The sequence below is a fragment of the Emydura macquarii genome, unplaced genomic scaffold (assembly GCF_026122565.2).
Source record: "Emydura macquarii macquarii isolate MOO-44397 ecotype Brisbane River unplaced genomic scaffold, CSIRO-AGI_Emac_v2 contig_705, whole genome shotgun sequence".
Classification (NCBI taxonomy): Eukaryota; Metazoa; Chordata; order Testudines; family Chelidae; genus Emydura; species Emydura macquarii.
The window spans coordinates 3,485,512-3,504,580 of record NW_027130842.1 but is presented as its reverse complement, the minus strand read 5'-3'; the positions used below and the strand labels follow the sequence as shown (position 1 = coordinate 3,504,580).

The 19,069-nt window shown below is 41.2% G+C and overlaps 1 protein-coding gene across 1 annotated transcript; it reads right to left on the bottom strand.

Moving 5' to 3' along the window:
- Positions 1 to 493: 493 nt before the first annotated feature.
- TNFAIP3 (TNF alpha induced protein 3) lies at positions 494 to 18,737 on the bottom strand. The gene is made up of 9 exons (XM_067542300.1): positions 18,599 to 18,737; positions 13,964 to 14,276; positions 9,642 to 9,832; positions 9,169 to 9,316; positions 8,806 to 8,976; positions 7,855 to 8,035; positions 5,494 to 6,416; positions 3,871 to 4,100; positions 494 to 2,448 (listed from the first exon to the last, which is right to left on the bottom strand). Exons 2-9 carry the CDS (start codon positions 14,259 to 14,261, stop codon positions 2,149 to 2,151), a joined length of 2,442 nt encoding a protein of 813 aa, XP_067398401.1. The 5' UTR covers positions 14,262 to 14,276; positions 18,599 to 18,737; the 3' UTR covers positions 494 to 2,148.
- Between the last annotated feature and the right edge of the window lie 332 nt (positions 18,738 to 19,069).

Genomic DNA, 19,069 nt, shown 5'->3' with positions numbered 1-19,069 from the left:
TGTGCATCTAATTATATGTTCTTTTCCTACCAATCATCAATGTAAAATACCAAAGTTAATCCTTCAATAATTTATTTCTCTGTATTGGAGAATTGTTTTTGCAGTTATACATTTCCTTAGTCCATGTTTGTGAAATTCAACATGAGTAAACTATTATACTAAAAAAATTCTTAAAAATGTGCAAATTTCAAATTACATCATTTGAATAATATAAATATCTAAACAGTTTCACATTTATTTTAAAAGGTCATAAAATATATAAAGAAAAGATTTAAAAACAAGTAGTTTTAGGTGGACATAACTACAAAAGATTCCATTTGAAAAGCAGATCAGAACAGGTGTCTTAAGTGCTGCTTCTCTCAAAATAATAGCAGCAATAAAAGCGGAAATATTGAGGGGTGGGGTGGAATGAAAAGCAGAGGGAAACAAGAGCAGGTTTTGACACACCGATGAGGCAAGTTTGCTAAAGAAATAAATGTAGCTTGAGAAGTGGAGGCCTGAACTCTCCAGGAGTGAAATTGTGGCCCCACTGAAGTCCATGGCAACGCTCCTGTGGATTTCACTAGAGTCAGGATTTCACCCTAGAAGCTGATCAGGTACCTAAAACAGCAGCAACAAAAGCCAGGCCATGTCATTCCTGCGAATGTAAATCCCAACCTCATTCTAAAACATGGAAGGATACAAACTCGCAACCATTAGACATGGACAGCAGCTACAGAGGTGGCCATTGTTGTGTACCATGGACCTTACTTTTAAAGCCTTCCTTACATTTTGGAGGCAGTTACAAAGTATCTCCAACATGTGAAAGAGTAAGCAGCAGAACTGGCCTTTCAAGCTGCAGGGCATATGCTGGATCTTATGAATGACTGTACATATAAATTACATACAGGATACCCTACGGTTGTAGAAAGCCAAGTGTTAAAAAAAATAAAAAATAAAGTCCTTCAGCTGAACAAACAGATACCCTGGAAGGCATCAAAATATCTGAGCAGAAACTGCAGAGATAATCAGGGCCCAATCCTGAGATGTGTTGTGTCCTTATCTCCCAAAATAGGTGATGGTTCTCACCACTGCACAAGAGGTGCTCAGCAAGTTGCAGGATCAGGCCCTCGATCCCAGAAAAATGAGGGTACGGGGGTGGGGTGGGAGGGAATAAAATAAGAAAAGTGCAGATTGCATAGCCCTGACTACTACTTCCTATACCAAAGCAGACAGGGGGTCAGTTTGGCATCAGCTCTGAAACCTAGGACTGTGAACGTATGATGGCATTTCCTTCCCTAGGGGATGTGGAAGAGAGTGTTCAGGCCTCCCTCCATGTAAATGCGTTTGTAGACAATGGTAGTGGGGTTACTCATTAGGTCCCTATTATTTTTGGCTTCTGGAAGGGGAGGCACATTGGTTAAACATGCTGACAAGGCAGGCAGTAAACTGTCCTTCATTTCTGACTTCTTTCTGCCCAGGGCTCAGCAAACGCAAAACCAACCAGAACACTACATGTAAGACAGAGCTCCTAGATGAAGGCAACTAAGAAAGCAAGCAAAAGCAGGCTTCTTATATAAATCCTCACCCCATTTCACCCCTCACTTGCATCAGACTCCTCCAGATGAGAATGGAGTCCTCTCAGGAGGACCCAGCCTCACATTGAGCGAAACACTGACTGGACCAATTCAAGAACCTCTGCATCTCAGACATGGTTTGAGTGTCCTTGCACTCTAAATGATCAGTTCTGACAAGGTGCAGGGGAGGGATTAGTGCAGAGGCAAAGTTACAAAGTTCTCTGTATTCAAATGTTTCACTCTGCCACAGAATGCACTCAAGTAATTTTGAAGTCCAAGAGGAGAAGGAGTTTGGAGTCAGCATTGTAACAGATCATTCCTGCAAGATTCCTCTGTGCAGGAAGCAAACTGACTTCTCATTGGTCCAGATATGCAGTGTTTGTATTAAGTGGGTATTTATTCATATCCATGGACAAACATGTACAAAACTAGACAGCTTATTTTCCCTCAAAGCCATATATATATATATATATATATATATATATATATATACACACACACGTCACACCATTCAGATGGCTGGCCTATTAAGTGTTTTGGACATAGCACCATTTCAACAAGGTCAAAGCAGGTGTTGCTTCTTTGCTCTTTGCTAGCACTTCTCTGTTAGACCATACATCTCTTTCAACTGGTGGCATTCATTGCAGTAGCCGCTGCACTTATTATTGCCATAATGTTCACAGCCAGGGGCTCGGCAGCGCTGTTTCGGAGGCTCCTCTGCAGCAGCTGTTACTCTCGGATTCCCAGGCTGTCCTCGCGGATTGCTGCACCGGCACTCCTGACACAGCTCCTCATTTCGGCAGGCTAAGTTGTTTCGACAAGAAGCCGTGGCACACTTTCGCTTTTGGCTCCCCACCGTTAATAGCTGTAAATCTCTGTGCTGCCCAGTTCTCTGGAAAGGTTAAAAAAAAAAAAAAAGTCAGTTGCAGTGCTGGCAACGCAAGTGGCTTTTATTTGCTTTGGACACTGCTATGCTTTGATATTAAACCACTTCAGGTTTGTTCAGTATACAGCGGCAGCAAGGAGCACTGCAGCACAATTTACAAAAGCCTTCCACGAATCTGATTTTCAAAGCACTAGTCTTTTCAGTTTCTAGGCAGAGACTTCCTTCTTCTGAGAATACAGTACTGCACAAAGCACCAAGCTTGTTATGGGCCAGGATTTATCAGAGAGAATCTTAAAACGCTTTCATTTGTTACAAAATGTTTTCTCCCTGAAAACTCTTCACTCAATATCTCCGCCCCCTATTTCCCCAAATTAATTAAATAAAGATGCTGGACATTATCAAAGCTGACTAACTCTCTTGATGTGGTTTCATGGCTGTGAAGGGGGAGATCTTCAAAAGCACTCAGCACTGGCCCATCTGTTCCCAATGAACTTGATGGGAAAACTCCCATACACTTAAATCTGAGCAGAGCTAGGGTAATAGTGAACAGTGTTGAAAATCCCACCCTTGGAATCAATCTGAAGCAAGGCTAACTCCTGTATATAGTAATCTTGATGTGTTGTACAGTAGAACCTGAGAGTTACAAACACCTCGGGAATGGAGGTTGTTCGTAACTCTGAAATGTTTGTAACTCTGAACAAAATGTTAGGGTTGTTCTTTCAAAAGTTTACAAATGGACATTGACTTAGTATAGCTTTGAAACTTTAATATGCAGAAATGCTGCTTTCAACCATTTAAATTTAAATGAAACAAGCACAGAAACAGGTTCCTTATCTTATCAAATCTTTGTTTTATAACATTCCCTTTATTTTTTTAGTAGTTGACATTTAACATAGTATTGTCCTGTATTTGCTTTTTTTTTGGGTCTCTGTTGCTGCACTGCCTGATTGTGTACTTCTGGTTCCAAATGAGATGTGTGGTTGACCGGTCAGTTCGTAACTCCGGTGTTCATAACTCTGAGGTTCTACTGTACTAGATTTTAGAAACTGTGAAACGGCTTGGCTGTGTTGCTTCTTTTATTTTCTTTTTTAAATGAAATCTCAAAGGAGTGTCAAAGAAAAATCTGTTAGCTACTGATGCTATCCTTCTATGGCTGCTCCAAGACTTTTCATGCTAGTGGGACAAAGGCTTTTGCAAGATATTTTGTGTTGTTCATCACCATAGTGTCTGCTGTAGATGTAACACGGGAAAGAGTTCTACACCTCCTTGGTGCTCAATTCTGGAAGGCAGAGTAGTGACTTACTCAACATTTTCCTTTTCAGAAAGTGGGGATTTCCTATTATGCAATTGAAATTGCTCATTAAGATATATTACGGTGAAGAGGTCAGGGATAAACAATGGGGGGAAGATTCCCATAAGTTCACTTACTTCAGATTGTCTCACGAGCTGCTGTTCAGTCCTTCTGGCTTCATGGAATCGTTGACTCTGTGCTTCAATAAAACACTTCTGACAGTATCCTTCAAGCATAGTACTCCCCAGAGTGCCACATTCTCTCCCCAGGCAGGAAACAGTGTTCTGGAATGTGGCAGCAGAGGTCCCAGTCCCAGAAGCAGGAGAATTCCTTTGAGACCATCTCTGATGAAGTAGTGAGGCACTGCCTACCATACGAAGCAAGAAGAGAAGAGGTTATTTGAATGAGCACAACGTTTTTGATGACAGAAAAGGCAAAACAGAATGTTTTGGTCTTCAAAACAAGTCATCTAGCCTCAAGTAGGTATGAGGCCACCTCAAATACTCAGAACAGATGAACTTTGTTTTAAGATATATAAATAATGGTGGCTACTAATCTTATTTTTAAATAAAAAATGGTTGAAACAATTAAGTCAAAGTTTGCCTCCTTCTGTACTTTCAAGGTAGATCACAGTTACTGAAAGGACCAGGACTGAAGTCAAGGAGAGTTTTGCTGGTGACTTCAATGGGGCCAGGGTTTCATCCCAATATTCCCCCTCAATTTCAGTGGAATGTTAAATAGGAAATGATAGCGCAGAGGACCAGCAGTGAATGAGTTACACTTCACTGGTTTATTAAAAAGCCTACATATAAAGATTGTATGTACTATATTCCACAATAACACGGGAAAAAATTGTGATGTGAATGGCCTCTGAAAATAAGCTACTAGCACACATTACTGCCCCACATGGTCTACCAGGAAGCTTCTATAACTTGAAGGTATGTGAAAAGTTTCAGACTGAACTTCCACTAATGTCATCAATGAGCTCTTCTGCAAGACAGATGCGTTATTTCCCCTCCTACATCCATCTTTTGGGTACTATCCCTAAAATTTCGTCGCTCATTTCAGAGACAGGGGTAAGGACTGTATTCTTTGATTTAACTACAGAATATTGCCCATATGAGGACCTGACTTCACATACAACACAGCACTAATAAGACATGGTTAAAAGAGGTAGATTTTAATAATTTAACTTCCCAAACATGACCACTATTAAAGTGACTACTGATCTTCTAATAGATCCACATTTCTTAGAGACTTTAGGCCAAATGCTGCTTACTTGACTTGTGCTGGTGGCTTCCATAGCTATATCAAGGATGAATGTGGCCCTTGCATTACCAATGAAATTTGACTTTAAGCAGTGACAATGAAGTGGTATTTCTCTGACTGATTCCTACAACTCCTATCGCTGTGACATTTAGGCACTTTAATTACAGAAAATTCACACCAAAATATAACTGAAAGGTGGATTATTATGGGTGAGATTTTTAAAAGCACTCAGTGTTGCCTAGCTCTCCCTTCCACTGGACTCAATGGGAGCACAATCAGGTCAACCCTGAGTGCTTTTGAAAATCCCACCCTTCTCGTATACCATTGTTTACAGAAGAATAAGTGTGTCAAGAATATATTGATATTTTTGTATTAGCACTACCCTCCTTCCAATGTCCCCACCCGCCTCCAAAAAAACTTCCCCAAAACAAAACAAAAAACCCTGTAGCTTCAGAGACAATGAATAGGGAACTAAATCTAGCTTCACTTACCATTGTTTTCTCTGTACTCAAAGAAGCACAGGGTGCAAAATCCTTCATTCTGAGGAGTCCCAAAAAACTTGCAGCCAGGTTTTCTGCACTGGCTACTTCCATTCCTTTCCTCTGAATTGTGAGCAGCCTGAAGCATTACTACAGAAGGCAGCTCCTCCAGCTCGTTGCTGGGTGCTGCACGACAGGAATGCTGAAGGAGGCTCTGTGATAGCTGTGAAGGGTCGGAGGTAGATCTCTGGTGAAATGTAGACAGGAAGCCAGGATTGGCCACTGGCAGCTCTGTAGTCCTTTTGAGACAAGTACTGCAGATGCCATTAAAGGTCCTGTTTGTGTCCTGAAGGCAGATTTTACATGTTACGGTGTTTAAATGTCTCAGGTTGTCCAAGTTGTTACAGGGACTTAGCTGTCTGGAATTGTAGCAGCGTTCACAGAGTCCATTGTGTTGCACATTTAACGTAAAAGGGCAGTCTGGAGTCCTGCATTTCATAGCAGTGGTTTCACTATACAGAAAAAGGCTTGGAGCTGTTGGAGGTGCAGAACGAGGCCCTGTCACTGGCTCTTCAGATAGCCCTCCCCCAGGCTCACAAAACTCACCCCTAGATGAGCCTGCTCCAATCACCTGTGGCTTCTCAGATGCTGTTTTGGAGCTCTGTCTCCTTGGCTTATTTCTCTGTTGCCTCCGCTCAAAGCACTCGTGACAATAGGGCTGGGTGCTCACAGACATAAAGAAGGTACATCTGGGAGTTTCACATTTCAGCTCTACGAGAGAAAGCTGGGATAAGGACAGTTTCAGTCTGTTCCTGGTGCAGGTCTCCCTCGTAACAGGCTCATTGTTTTCTTGCCATTTCTTGTACTCATGCTGTACCAGTTGAAAGTAATCTTCCACGAGATTTATCTCTTTGGGTAAGTTGCCTTCATCTAACCTGAAGGCCAAATAAGGAAACATCAATCAACATATATATGTGTCTGAAAGGGGTAAGGAGTGGGTGAATATAAGCAAAGCTGTCAGGAAATGTAGATTTAAGGGGGCAGAGAGATAATTATTACATATCAATATTGCTGAATTAAACAATACTTGATGGTAAATTGTACTTTAGAGTGACATATTTTTAAAGATAGGTGTCTAGTAAAGTTAAATGGAGCCTTTCCCCTCTAAACAAGCGGTGTTGGTAGTATTCTCAGAATACTGGCCAATGTGGTTTTCAGTGTTTAGCTGTAGGCAAATTACGCCTAATTCGTAATGGAGTAAATTGATGTTAAAAAACTTCTAACTCTTAACTTCCACTGAAGTCCAGCACTCCAGGGCTCAGCTCAGAGTAAACTGGGAGTTTTGTAGGGCCCACCAGCCCATTTTGCAATTAATTTTCATCTCTAAAGATGTTGGTACATTTTGGTATATATTTTATAAACAACTACTCCCGTTTTCGCTTTGATATCTAAAACTGGAAACCCTGCTCATGTGAAATGAGCAGATATGGCTCAGAGAAGTTTCTATTTGTCTAGTGTCCACATCACAAAAATACCCCATGCTGCAATTATGTTAGAGGCCACAATTGAGCAGATGTGGAGAAGTGATCTGTTCAGTATAGGGTTGAGACACATGAGCCCAGCAAAACTGAGGAAGCTGTATTACCACTGCCATGCTGCAGCTGGGTAGGGGATATTAATTTTCACAGCTGTCACTCCAGGAGCAGAAAGAGCTCTTCCTGCATAAGGGGGGGTGGAGCAAAAGGGAGGCTGCAATGAGTCTTTCCCTTATGCATCTGTTAAGGGACTAGGCTGAATGTTGCTGTTAGTGCTCCCTCACAGCAAGGAGGGATTGGTTAGCATAGCCAAAAGCCCTCTACACCAAAGCGGCATATCCTAAGCATGGGAGGGGGGCATGGACTGAGGCTACTGTTTCTCCACACTATACCACGGCAGTGTTTTGCCTGCAGCTGCACTGCACAAGCAGAATGCTGGAAGCCACATGCATTTGGTCACAACGGCTGCACACTTTCCCCAATGAAGCGAATGTGCTTAAAGGCACAATTTTTGCCCAAAAGATGCTTAAATAAGAATGCAAGAGTTTAACTGTTATTTCTGATTTTTAGTCACACCCCTTTAGCTACTTGGCAGACAATGGGAATCATTTATTAGCTATCTTCTGAAACTGATGGCTGGAAATTTTAGAATTTAAAATTTGAGCCTAGTTCAAGCTAGATTCCTTATGCCAGCAAAGATACATTATTATTAACAGTGACAGGATTTCATCACGTTGTATTTAAATAGGCATGTTGCTGAGAAAGAAAGGAAAGCTTGAATACATTATCCTATAAGACTTTGATCAGCAACAACTATAAAGAGAAGAACACCACTCACCTTGCAGCATTAATTAAATGAGTGGTACCAGGGTCCCAGCCTTGCACTGGAATCTCTGTCACTATCAGGTACTCTTTCAGTAGCTGCTCCTTTTCCTTCTCCTCAGCATCCGTCAGAAAGTGCACCTTCAAGTCTTCAAACCTGCCTCGTTCACTGCTGACGAGTGGGACGGCCCTGATTTCTGTGTGAAACAAAACGGGTCAGTTTTACCAAATGGGAATAACCACGCAATATGGTATGCAAAATGTCATCCTATCATTCTGTCTACTCTGAAATTCAGCAATAGTGCCAGTAAAGAGCAAGCAGGATTACATCCGTGTTCCCAAATAGTGCAGATGGAATCACTTGGGCATGCTGAGAACCATTTGCAGTTTCAATGTCCTAATAATGTTTTTTTATATTTAATGTGGATAGGACAATAGGTTTAGTTTCTTGAACCTTATTACAGGACAATTCCCCAGTATGAATCTAGAAACGTATTGTCCCATCCACAAGAGATGCACAAAAATACATTGACACAGATGTCACTAACCCCAACCTAATGCTGCAGATGGGCCTTTAAAAGCGTTTCCTCAACTGCAGGGCATGCGATTAAAGTCAGTGTACTGTAATAAATTTCAGTACTCTGCAGCAAAGGCAATGCTTTAAATTGACCCCATCTACCACTACTCATCCACTAAATTGTGCTTTAGTAGCAATAGGTGCTTTGGTTCCATAGGACACAAGCTTTGACTCCTTCCTAGAAGCCCTACCAGGTATATATTGCATTTAAACTGTTTACATTTTGAAGACTCTCTCAAACATTTAAATGGAAATATCTCATTTACATTTGTTGTGTCCATTTTAAATGTAACTGTCGATCAGATTCTATTCTAAGTGTTTTATTGGCAATAAAAAGGGGGGAGATACCAAAAATACAGCCCAAGTAGGTAATGTAAAAACACAACATACCTGGCCCACTGTCTTTCAGAGTGACCAGTGGTGTGAAATGCATTCTGTCATAGCCCAGGACAATAGGATATCTATAGCATTCTTCGGCTGGCCAATGGAGGGGCAAGTAAATTCCACTGACGTTCAGGGGGGCAAAGCTTGAACCGGATTGCAAGCTTCTCACCATTTTATCTATTTAAGGAAAAAAAACATTGAATATTAGTAAGGTCAAATTCCTTTCAACTATTGCACAAGGTAATGTGTTTTGTTCTGCGGTTTTAAAACACTGCAACAGAACATTTACAAAGACATATATATATTGTGCACTTAATGATACAGTCCTTAACATTAGGTCATCAAAGGCAATTGGCATGGAGGACTCACCTGCAATAACTAAGATCGGCCTTCTGAGGATGTTAACGAGGACAAATATATGGATTTCTTCCAGTGAGTTATACTGAAGCCCATCTTGAACCATTGATGTTTCTGTGGATGTCATTTTGACGAGGTTCTCCCACTCCTCTTCCCAGTTCTGAGGAAAGGATTAATAACCGTTAGCAGCAGCTCATAGCCATGTAGATCAAGAACTGCTTGCAGCACAACATGTCAAAACCTGTCCCCAAAATATTAATCTTTTTCCTTTTCTTCCAAAGAAGAAGTCATTCACGCTATCTACTATCCTTTTTATTTTCTTAGGATTGTTGCCATAGTTGTCTCTCATCCCATAGTCCCACCCAAGCAACCCAAACTAAGCAAACCTAACCAAGCCAACATGACCAAGTCTTTGCACTCCAGTTAGCTTACCCCAATGTCATAGCTAATAACTTAATTAAATTAACACAGTCAAGTTAATTTACCCTGGTGTCATAGTGGAGTCCTGTTTCTACAAACTCCTGCGATTTAACAGTCTCTCGTTGCCAGCGAAGCTTAAAGTTGCGCGTATCCACTTCCTTCAGAGCACTAAACAGTGTTTTCCTCAGGACCAGGTCAACATCTTGAACACCCCACATGTACTGGGATACGGCATGCATGAGGCAATTGCCATCACCTACAGGAAAGTTACTGGTTAATTTTAAAAAAACAATTCCTTAAGAATTAACAAAAGGAGCAGCTGGCCCATAAAGCACAAGGAACAAATTCCAAGTTATATACTTCCAACCTGATCCTGAATTCCTCTCAACAGCTTCCACGAGTGGGGTTCCTAGGGAGGAGATTACAGCCCCTCTCCTTAGGAAAACCTTGAGGGAGGAAGGGAGGGGATACCAAAAATCTCCACCTGTCCTCTCCCCAGTTGACTCCCTGCTGGATGCACGTGGCAGGCTGTGGCAGGTAGGTACACATCCCCTTTCCTGCTCCAGTTTGGGGAAACTAGCCCATTATATTTGACACTGATGAACAAAAGAATGCAAAATTACAATAAGTCAACATGAGCTAAATTTGGGGCTTATTTGTAAATGCCTAACACACAACTAAATTTGTCTTAAAAGGATCAATCAATCATAAATGTAAACAAAACTACAAAGCTTAAGAGAGCTTATTAAATAAACCCAATAAATAGGGGGATTTCCCCAACCCCACACTTGTTTAAGATGCAACATAGAAGACAAGGATTGAAAATGCACTTGTCCAGATTCAAGGACTTTGCCAAAAATGTAATGCTGCATAGCCGGGGGCCAGTCTAGGCCTCAACTACCACAGATGACACTGCACTGCAAAATGTTGCATTTTATGTATGACAGAAGAGTCCTGTCAAGAGGAAAAGCAAAAAAGATGTAATAAGTGATCTACATGAAACAGATTCTGCTGCTTTTCTAGGGCACCTATCACCCTAATACTGAAGTGTATTGTTCAATGTCACTTTGGTGAAAAACATCAGAGGCTTGTTTCTTTTTGAAAGATAGAGTAAAAACTCCTTCCATTCAAGGATCTCAAAGAACCTTACAAACATTATTGAATGAAGCTTCATAATTCCACTGAGAGGCAGGAAAGTTTTATCCCATTTTTCAGAAGGGAAAGCCGAGGCTCAGTGCATTTAAGTGACTTGCCCACGGTCACCACAGAAAATATGTCAAGAGCTGGAAACAAAATCAATGTTTTTGGCCCTTCCCCCAATCCTGTGCTTTAACTCCATGCTCCTTCTTTCTCCCCAAGGCTATCCTGAAAGGAAGACACAAAGAAGCTATTCGTGGACACCTCTAGGTTTCAAACCCGGGACTTACTGTTCACTATAAAGGTAGTTAAGTCATCTAAGGACATGAAAACACATTAATTTCCTTGTACTACAGCACTGCAAGGAGCGTCACAAAGTACTAAGAGTTTGAACTTGTGGTAATTATTTTTTTAAAACCTGAAGATACCAACAAGAAATTATTTCAGATTATTTTCAAATGTAGTAGTTTGTTGTATATATTAGGAGCTTTAACCCCTCCCCCCCCCCCAAATAAGCATGTTTGCCGTTTTTCAATGGCCTAACCTGGGTGAAAAATCAAAGCAGTGCACAGTGCTTGCACAAGGTTTTAGGCACTCAATAAATCCTTTGTTAACTTGTAATTGGTCACACACTTGCTGCATAATTTTAGGCCTTCTGAATAGGGCGAATTTCATTGTCTGATTTCCTAACCTTCTCCTGCCAAATCTCCTTTAAAATGAGACCACAAATTTTGGCCTCAGAATCACGGAAAAATACATAATATTAACTGAAAGTCTTTTGCCTGAACAAGAAGAAATATGACATATAAAAAAAAACAATTAATGCAACCTGTTAAAATTTTCCCTTTGCAAAATCAAGAGCAAAGATAAGATTTTTTTTATTTTAACATTTGCTTTCAGTTCTTTATTGAGAACCACCAGTACAAAATTCCCTACACAACACTTGGAATTCCCCAGTGTTAAGTTATTTGACTAGCAATTGAGCAACAGCTATTGTACTTCTTGTTCTGATGTATACGCATTGGAACTATGAAGTACATACTGGACTTTCCAAGTGGGTGTGGTTAGAGTGAGCTGGAATGGCTGCCTAATCATTATACAAGTGAAATCTCTACAGCCAATAGACACTGGAATTTTTTTTTTAAAACATGGTTTCAATTTTATACCTCCTACACCCTTCCTCATTTACTCCATTCTCATATCCTCAGAGCATACATGGTGAATCACCCAGATATATAATCTTTTGTACATATTAGGTAAAGTTCACATGACCAAAATCCTAGAAGAAGCATTTGGTTCCTCGGCTTTCAAAAAACTGCAGCTGTAAGGAGTTCTAAAAAGCAAATCCATCTTTGACTAAAAGAACTGTCAAATTCATTCTGTCCACATCTAAAGGTTAAGTAAATGAACTCCTTTAAAGAAGTTTTTTTATGCCATGTGAAAAACTCATTCCATTCATTAAGAATGAACATTGTTTCCAGGGAGATTAAGGGGTTTCTGCAAGCCCCACTCCGACTTTCAAGCTTCCTTCCCTCCAACCACATTGTTTATCTTCTCTCCCCTGAACAGGCCTTGTGTTGTGGTGACTTTGCATAAACCACAGAAGGTAACTAGATGCATTTCTTCTTCCCCAATGCCTTGCAGTACCAACAGCCCTTACTGACCTGGGAGCAGTGGACTGAATACAATGCAATTTAAAAAAAAACACAACAGAAAAACCCACAGGTTTAACATCCCAGCAATGCATCTAGTACATACATGCACAGGTGGTATGTAAATCACATCCTGAAACCATTACATTATTTCTATTTGAAAGACTGTCCTTCAGTTCTGACACAATCCAATAAATTATACATTTTCTTAGTAAATCTGTTCGACTGAAATGCATTGTGGGTGAGGTAATATCTTTTATTGGACCCCCCCCCCCTTGTCTCTCCAATACCCTGGGACTGCTACAATTACACTGTATGAAATAGATTGTGTGATACAACACTTACGACAAGATTACTTATTTAGTGATTTCAAAGTGCTGCAACAAGTGCTAAATATGGCCTCGGTCCTGCAATGAGTTCCACAGAAGCTCATGGAAGTCAGTGGATCTCTATGCCATCACAGTGGACAATCTATGATCTAAGTGAGGTTCACTGCGGCATCGGGGCTTCTATTACTATTGGAGAGTTACAGACCTATATCATCTTAGTAGTCTTGTTAGTTACCACCAGACAATGTTTCTATTTTCATGATTAAATTTGTATTAGTCTTTGTAAAATGTAGTCATATGTAGTACGAGTAGCAAGAATAGGACACTGTAGATTTTGAGAAAGAAACATGAACTAAGAGGACAGGGTAGTGTGTATCTATGTCCCTATGAAAAGAAATGATTGAGCAATATTCTGTAGCTAACACTCTCAAATCCATTGGAACTCACTGCTAATTAATGTAAATATACATCCCTTGCTCATAACATCTTGGTACCATAGCCTCATGATCTACTATATTTGCACTGTTTTCTTCAGAGGATATTATAAGACACACATTTATAAAGCAAAATACAAAATATATTAAAAGCAGCACCACATGCTACTTTCCTTTAATTATCATTTAAAATCAAGGGGAATTATGCACCTTGTGATACATGTATGTAATGGTCATTAATGAAAACAAGAGCTATGTACAGGCAATGGGGGGAAAAAGAAAGCCCTCTTATTCCATTAAGCAATTCAGCATTAGTTAGCTTAATCAGGGACTCCACAGCCAGAGAGCTAAAGGCTGGAAATCTAAGACACTGCAACTGATACGCTACTTAGTGTTATACCAGAAAATCGTTAGCAACTGAGTTCAGCCTGCAAACTACAATGATGAGGGGTCATAATACTATACTAACTATTACAGAATCGGGTCCTTAGAAGGCATGATGGAAAATGCCAGCATTGTAAGAGTTGAGGTTCTCATAGATAAGGACATATCACTCTACCATACCAAAGATTTATGATATTATTAAACATCCATGAAATGTTCAACCTGTTGATATATCAATGACGTACACTGCATCCTTAGAGATTAAGAACTGGTTTGGCATGTTGTGTTTATAGGATTTTAATTTGCGTTGCTAAAATAAAACCAGACACGTTATTTTAATAAAGCAACTCTGTTTTTATCTTAGCAATGCAACCTACAATCCTATTAACACAACACAGACATCCTTATGACCCTGTCTTAATACCAGTGGAGTGACACACACATAACTTACCATTAGTCTTTAATGGCACAAGTTTCCTAACTTCCCTGCACCAGTTCAGCTTCCTCTGATGTTCCAGTGTGATCTGGGTGGATTGGTCGATTAAAGCTTTCTGAAGGATCTCCCGAAATTGAGGACAAAACTGGCACATTCTGAACATTTCAACTGTGTATCTATGCATCGTTTTAAAGTGATGAATTATTCCATTGGTGGGTTTGACAAGATCTCCAGGAGTTCTCTCCCTAATCTTCACAGCTTTCAGCATATTGCTCAGATATAAAGTTTGGGGAAGAACTTGTTGACCAGCCATTTTCCGAGAAGAAACCTGAAGAAGAAGAAAAAAAAAGACGATTCTTTTAGTTTCACTTAATGTACTTCACAGGGACTCTTGCTGGTATAGAGATTTAGACTGCAAATTCTTTAGTGCTTATATCTTGTTTGCAACTTTGTCTGTACACCACACAGTCCATAATGAGCCCTATATAGAATAATATAAAATCCATACCCAGCAATTTCTTAGCATTACTCGGATATAGATCCCAACCTATTAATCCCAGTCTCTTTGCTGTCTTCTCTTTAATATTAAAGAGAATGTATTCATAATGAACCAAGTACAGCACTTTTAAAAGGAGAAGTTTAAATGGAAGTGGGGTGAAGAGGAGGGGAGATTAAGGGGATGGGAAATTACCACAAAAGCTTTGTCTAATCATCAATGGAGCAGGGTAATCTCCAGTGAACCTGTCGAACTTTCAGCACACATTAAGCTTTCAACTTGACTACATGCCAGAGAAAACTGATTATGACCACTTCAGATTTACGGATGAGTAGCAGAGCATGAATAAAGCAATGTGATATGCAGTGCAATATTAAAAAGAGCTCAGAAATCTAGAATAGTTACATGCAATGCTAGCGCCCTGCCCAGGCTTATAAATTCATATGATGTTTAAAACCAACCAAGCAGCAAATGAAACATTTCTAACAAGGCAGGCACCTGGTATTGAATAAGATACCTACATAAGAGGAGCATTCCTTAGGTTGTGTTAACGCTAAATTATTGCAGAGGCACGTGCATGTGTACGTGGTGATGGGTGGGGGAGGATACAGAATTAGAGGCCTATTATTACTCAACGGTAAATCAACAGAATTGAAGAAGCATTTCCACTTTGCTCAAAAAAAAGCCCAATATTTTTCCGTTGTGGTGCCTCTTTCCTCATCACCTCTGGTCACAGTGGATAAGGCAAGGAGAACATAAATCCATACACTAATTCTAGACAAAGCAGGTCTTTTCACGTTTAGGCTAGAGCCAAGTGTGAACATAGAATACACACGCATGCATGTACTTTCATTGGTTCTTTCAGTGCTCAACCCTATTGAATTTTTTTAAATTAACTTTTTTCTAGGAAAGTAAATGCATATAAATCTTAAATGTTTTAGCACTTGAGAACTCAGCAAGTCTTTTCTCATCAAATGTCTTCAGAAAACACAACACCTATATATTGTGATTTCTAATTTTGGACCAAACAGAGAGGGGCCAGCGGCAAATGAAAACCAAACCTCACATTTGTCACGAAATCCTCCTCTCTGGTGATAAGAGCCTGGAGAGCCACAGAGCGAGCAGGGGGAAAGACATTACAATTTCACAGATACGCCAGGAGTGGAACCTTGTATCTGCAAAGGCAGGAGATATCCTACATGGAAGATTGCCCTTCCACATAACTATAATGGCCTCCCTCTACCGCTCTCCTGGTAGCTGCCATCCTGATAGACTCCCCTGAAGCTGATCCATAGCTACGAAAGGAATTCCCTAGCAGTCATTATTATTGCCCCAAACTGCTCTGCTTAGAGCTGCTTTGTACATCCCCTCCTGAGATTCCATGACAGAAGACCTCAGTGGGCACCTTAGAAGACTTTCTCTGGAGTCCTGGGTGGAAGCAGATGCTGATGCTGAAAAAGTTGTACACCACCCTTATGCTCAGTCAGGGGGAGTTCTGTCCACACAGAATTTCTTCTGCTCAGACAAATGGGGTGGGGGAGGCAGTCAGGGACATTAGGTCTTAGTACATCCAAAAGGCACCTCTTACAAGCAAAGACTGCATATTACAAACATACATACTACTGGATGTTTTAATGAAGTATATATTCATTAAAAATGTAATTAACTCATTTCATTTCCCCCAGCCCCAAGGATCAGTAGGACTGAACGTATTTTCCATATCATATTAATTTTTAAAGTTAAGAATGGAATAAGAGCGAGAATATAAACATCATCAATTTATTAGATACTGTAATCCCAGTGGTACTTTTCTTTACCCTCTTCAGCAGCTTCCAGTCCTTGATCCATCAAACCCTTACGTATGCAAGTAGACCCACTGAGTCAATGGAATTTTTTGCATGAATAAGGATTCCTCACCTGGTTATGTGTTGCAAGATTGGGCTCTGGAAATGGATCTTTCCAACATTAAGTAACAAGGGAGCACCCAATTTGTTAGCGCCACAGAAAACAAATTATAAACTATTCTGCACTAGATTTCAGCCTTCTCTTTATTCCAAGTGCATTCTTTCCCCCCATTACATGTGAAAACTGCTGCCTATGCCATTTATGATTATTAGTTATCGATTTAAAAATAACCATTTAAAAAAAAAAAGATAGTGCTTAAAAAATAGTACATTTTAAAAAACAAAACAAAAAGCAGTTTACAACCAGATAAGATAAAGAAACCAAAGCACAGAAAATTCTTCAGGTAGCACTTTGAGATCTACGGATGAAAAGTGCTATGTAAGAGCTGGGTATTATTATTAGGGCAATCTTGCCAGACACTGAGTATCCTCAGCTTTCATTGACTTCAGTGAGGCAGAGATGGTCTTTGTATGGGCCTTGTACACTGCATGGCACATTGTCAATGTTTAATAACAACAATTTTAAAAGAACGGGAGGTGAGGGCATTTAACATCTCACACAAGGCAATCAGCGTTTAGCTGGATCTGGGTTACTGGTGCACTGTGTTGGTCTGAGTGTTAAAGAAACAAATGTGTGGTTGTGTAATTCACCTAGAAGATTGAGGGGGGGAATATTGTTTCAAGGAGAAAAGTTTGTTCTCAGGCATGAACAGTATCTGTAAACTTAATAGAAATATAAATAGCTTGTCTTTTACCAGAGAAACCAGAATAAAGCCTCCCTAGGCCACTGGGTGGCAGGATGTGGGACACCAAGTCCAAACAAAATGGGTCAGTCAATAATTTCATAACCTACTAAAAGGCTTCTAATAAGTGTATACACCAAAAAATGTAACACCTCTGATGCTAACTATTGTAACACTGATTTTTTAAATTAGTTTTTATGCAAAATGCCCAAAATTGTCACTGTTTGAATACAGTTGATAAATATCATCTTCATCAAATATTATAGTACACTTTACAGCAAGTGGGGGAATAAGGAAAGAACACTCTACAGAACTGAGTACAGGTAAACAACCAACGATACTTCTGTTCCACGCAAAATTCCTATTCATTTATACTGTGTTCACTTATCCTGTCCTGTCACAATTTCCTACTTAATTCGTCAGCATGATAAGAAGTTTGATTCATTAATATTTATAAAGCACTGTACAAATTAATATTTGTTTAGCAACTTCCACTCTAGGTGCTCAGATGGAACGTGCTATATAAGTGCAAAGTATTATATATTAACGCACTTTGTAGCTACGGGAGCGATTCTTACTTTAAAAAGAAATGTGGTACCTCTAAGCAATAACAAAGGAAGCTTTTTTTAAAAATCACAGAAAGAAGGTTTAAGCATGTTTACATACATTATACTGCTGCTGTAAGGTTTTTGTAGAATAGACCCTGGCTCTGAGTCTGCAGTCCAGCTCTGTACCCCCTACTGGGCAATTTGAAATGTGTACATGCAGGTTGTTTTTCTTCAAAATTTCTCATTGTTGCAACCTAGCAATGGTGGGAACACCAATCCACTAGTGTTTTAGCCACCCTCTTGTTGAACTCTGCCCAGTGCAGGCCCAGATGACAGCGGTAGCCCGTCTACACTAACACTCCACCAGTGGAACTGCACTAGTGGCGTTACAATGGGGGGAAACTGGAACAACACTGGAGACAAGAAGGTAACAGCCAATCCCCTTCTTTTCATTCATCGTTAGTATCCACCGAGTAGTTACACAACCCGCGTCTTTAGAACAGCAAGTATTTCATAGCGTAACTACCTTAACAGGGGCTGTCATCAACAATGATGTAACTCGCAACACCACAGCTGTGTGTCAGTGTGTCACGTACGTGCCCTCCCTGCTGTCTGCTCGCCAAAGCCCCCTTTGCTCTCTGGACCCGCCAGCGCAGTTTTCTGGAGTGGAGCCCAGGCAGACCTGTGGAGATCAGGGGCTCGGGGGCATTTCAGCCCGGCTCTGCTGCAGAACATCCTGCTGCCACCGCGGGATTCTGCCCGGCAGCGGATTCGCCCGCCTTACCAAAAGGCCGCCTGAAGTGCACCCCTTTAAATCTGCGCCAGGGCATGCTCAGGGCCACCCCCCAAAAACTCCTCTCTCTGCTCCTCGGAGCAGCGCGGAGCCGGCAAGCAAAGCGATTGCAACCCCCCCAATAAATAAAACCAAACAGCAGCAGCCCGGAGCACGAGCCTGGTACCTCTCTGCAGACGGGCTCCTCCAACAGCTGCTCCGCGGGCGGCTAAATCCTTCTCAAGACCGACGGGCCGAGGCTGGGGCAGAGCCGAGCTCGGGAGCCATGAACGCACGACCAGGCCCGGGCTGCCGGAGAGTCTGGACCCCCCCCCCCCCCGTCCCCGCGCTCCGTCTCCTCCCGCCCCTAGCAGCGCCTGCCTGGCTGGGCTTCCCTCCGCCGCGCCGCCCCCTTGCTCCTGCTGCCGCCGCTGTGTGCCGGCTATAAACTGCAGGAGAAGACTCTTTGTTTTTTTCCTTTTCTATTTTACTAAGCTGAGCGCAAAAAAAAAAAAAAAAAAAGCCCCGGCCGCGCGCCGGGGATTTCCACCCCCAGCGCCCGGGACTTTCCGCCATGTGATGTGCCACTGCTCCGCCCGGCTGCTGCTGCTGCAGCTGCCGCCTTCCTGCCCCGCCGCACGGCGGCCCCTAGATGGCG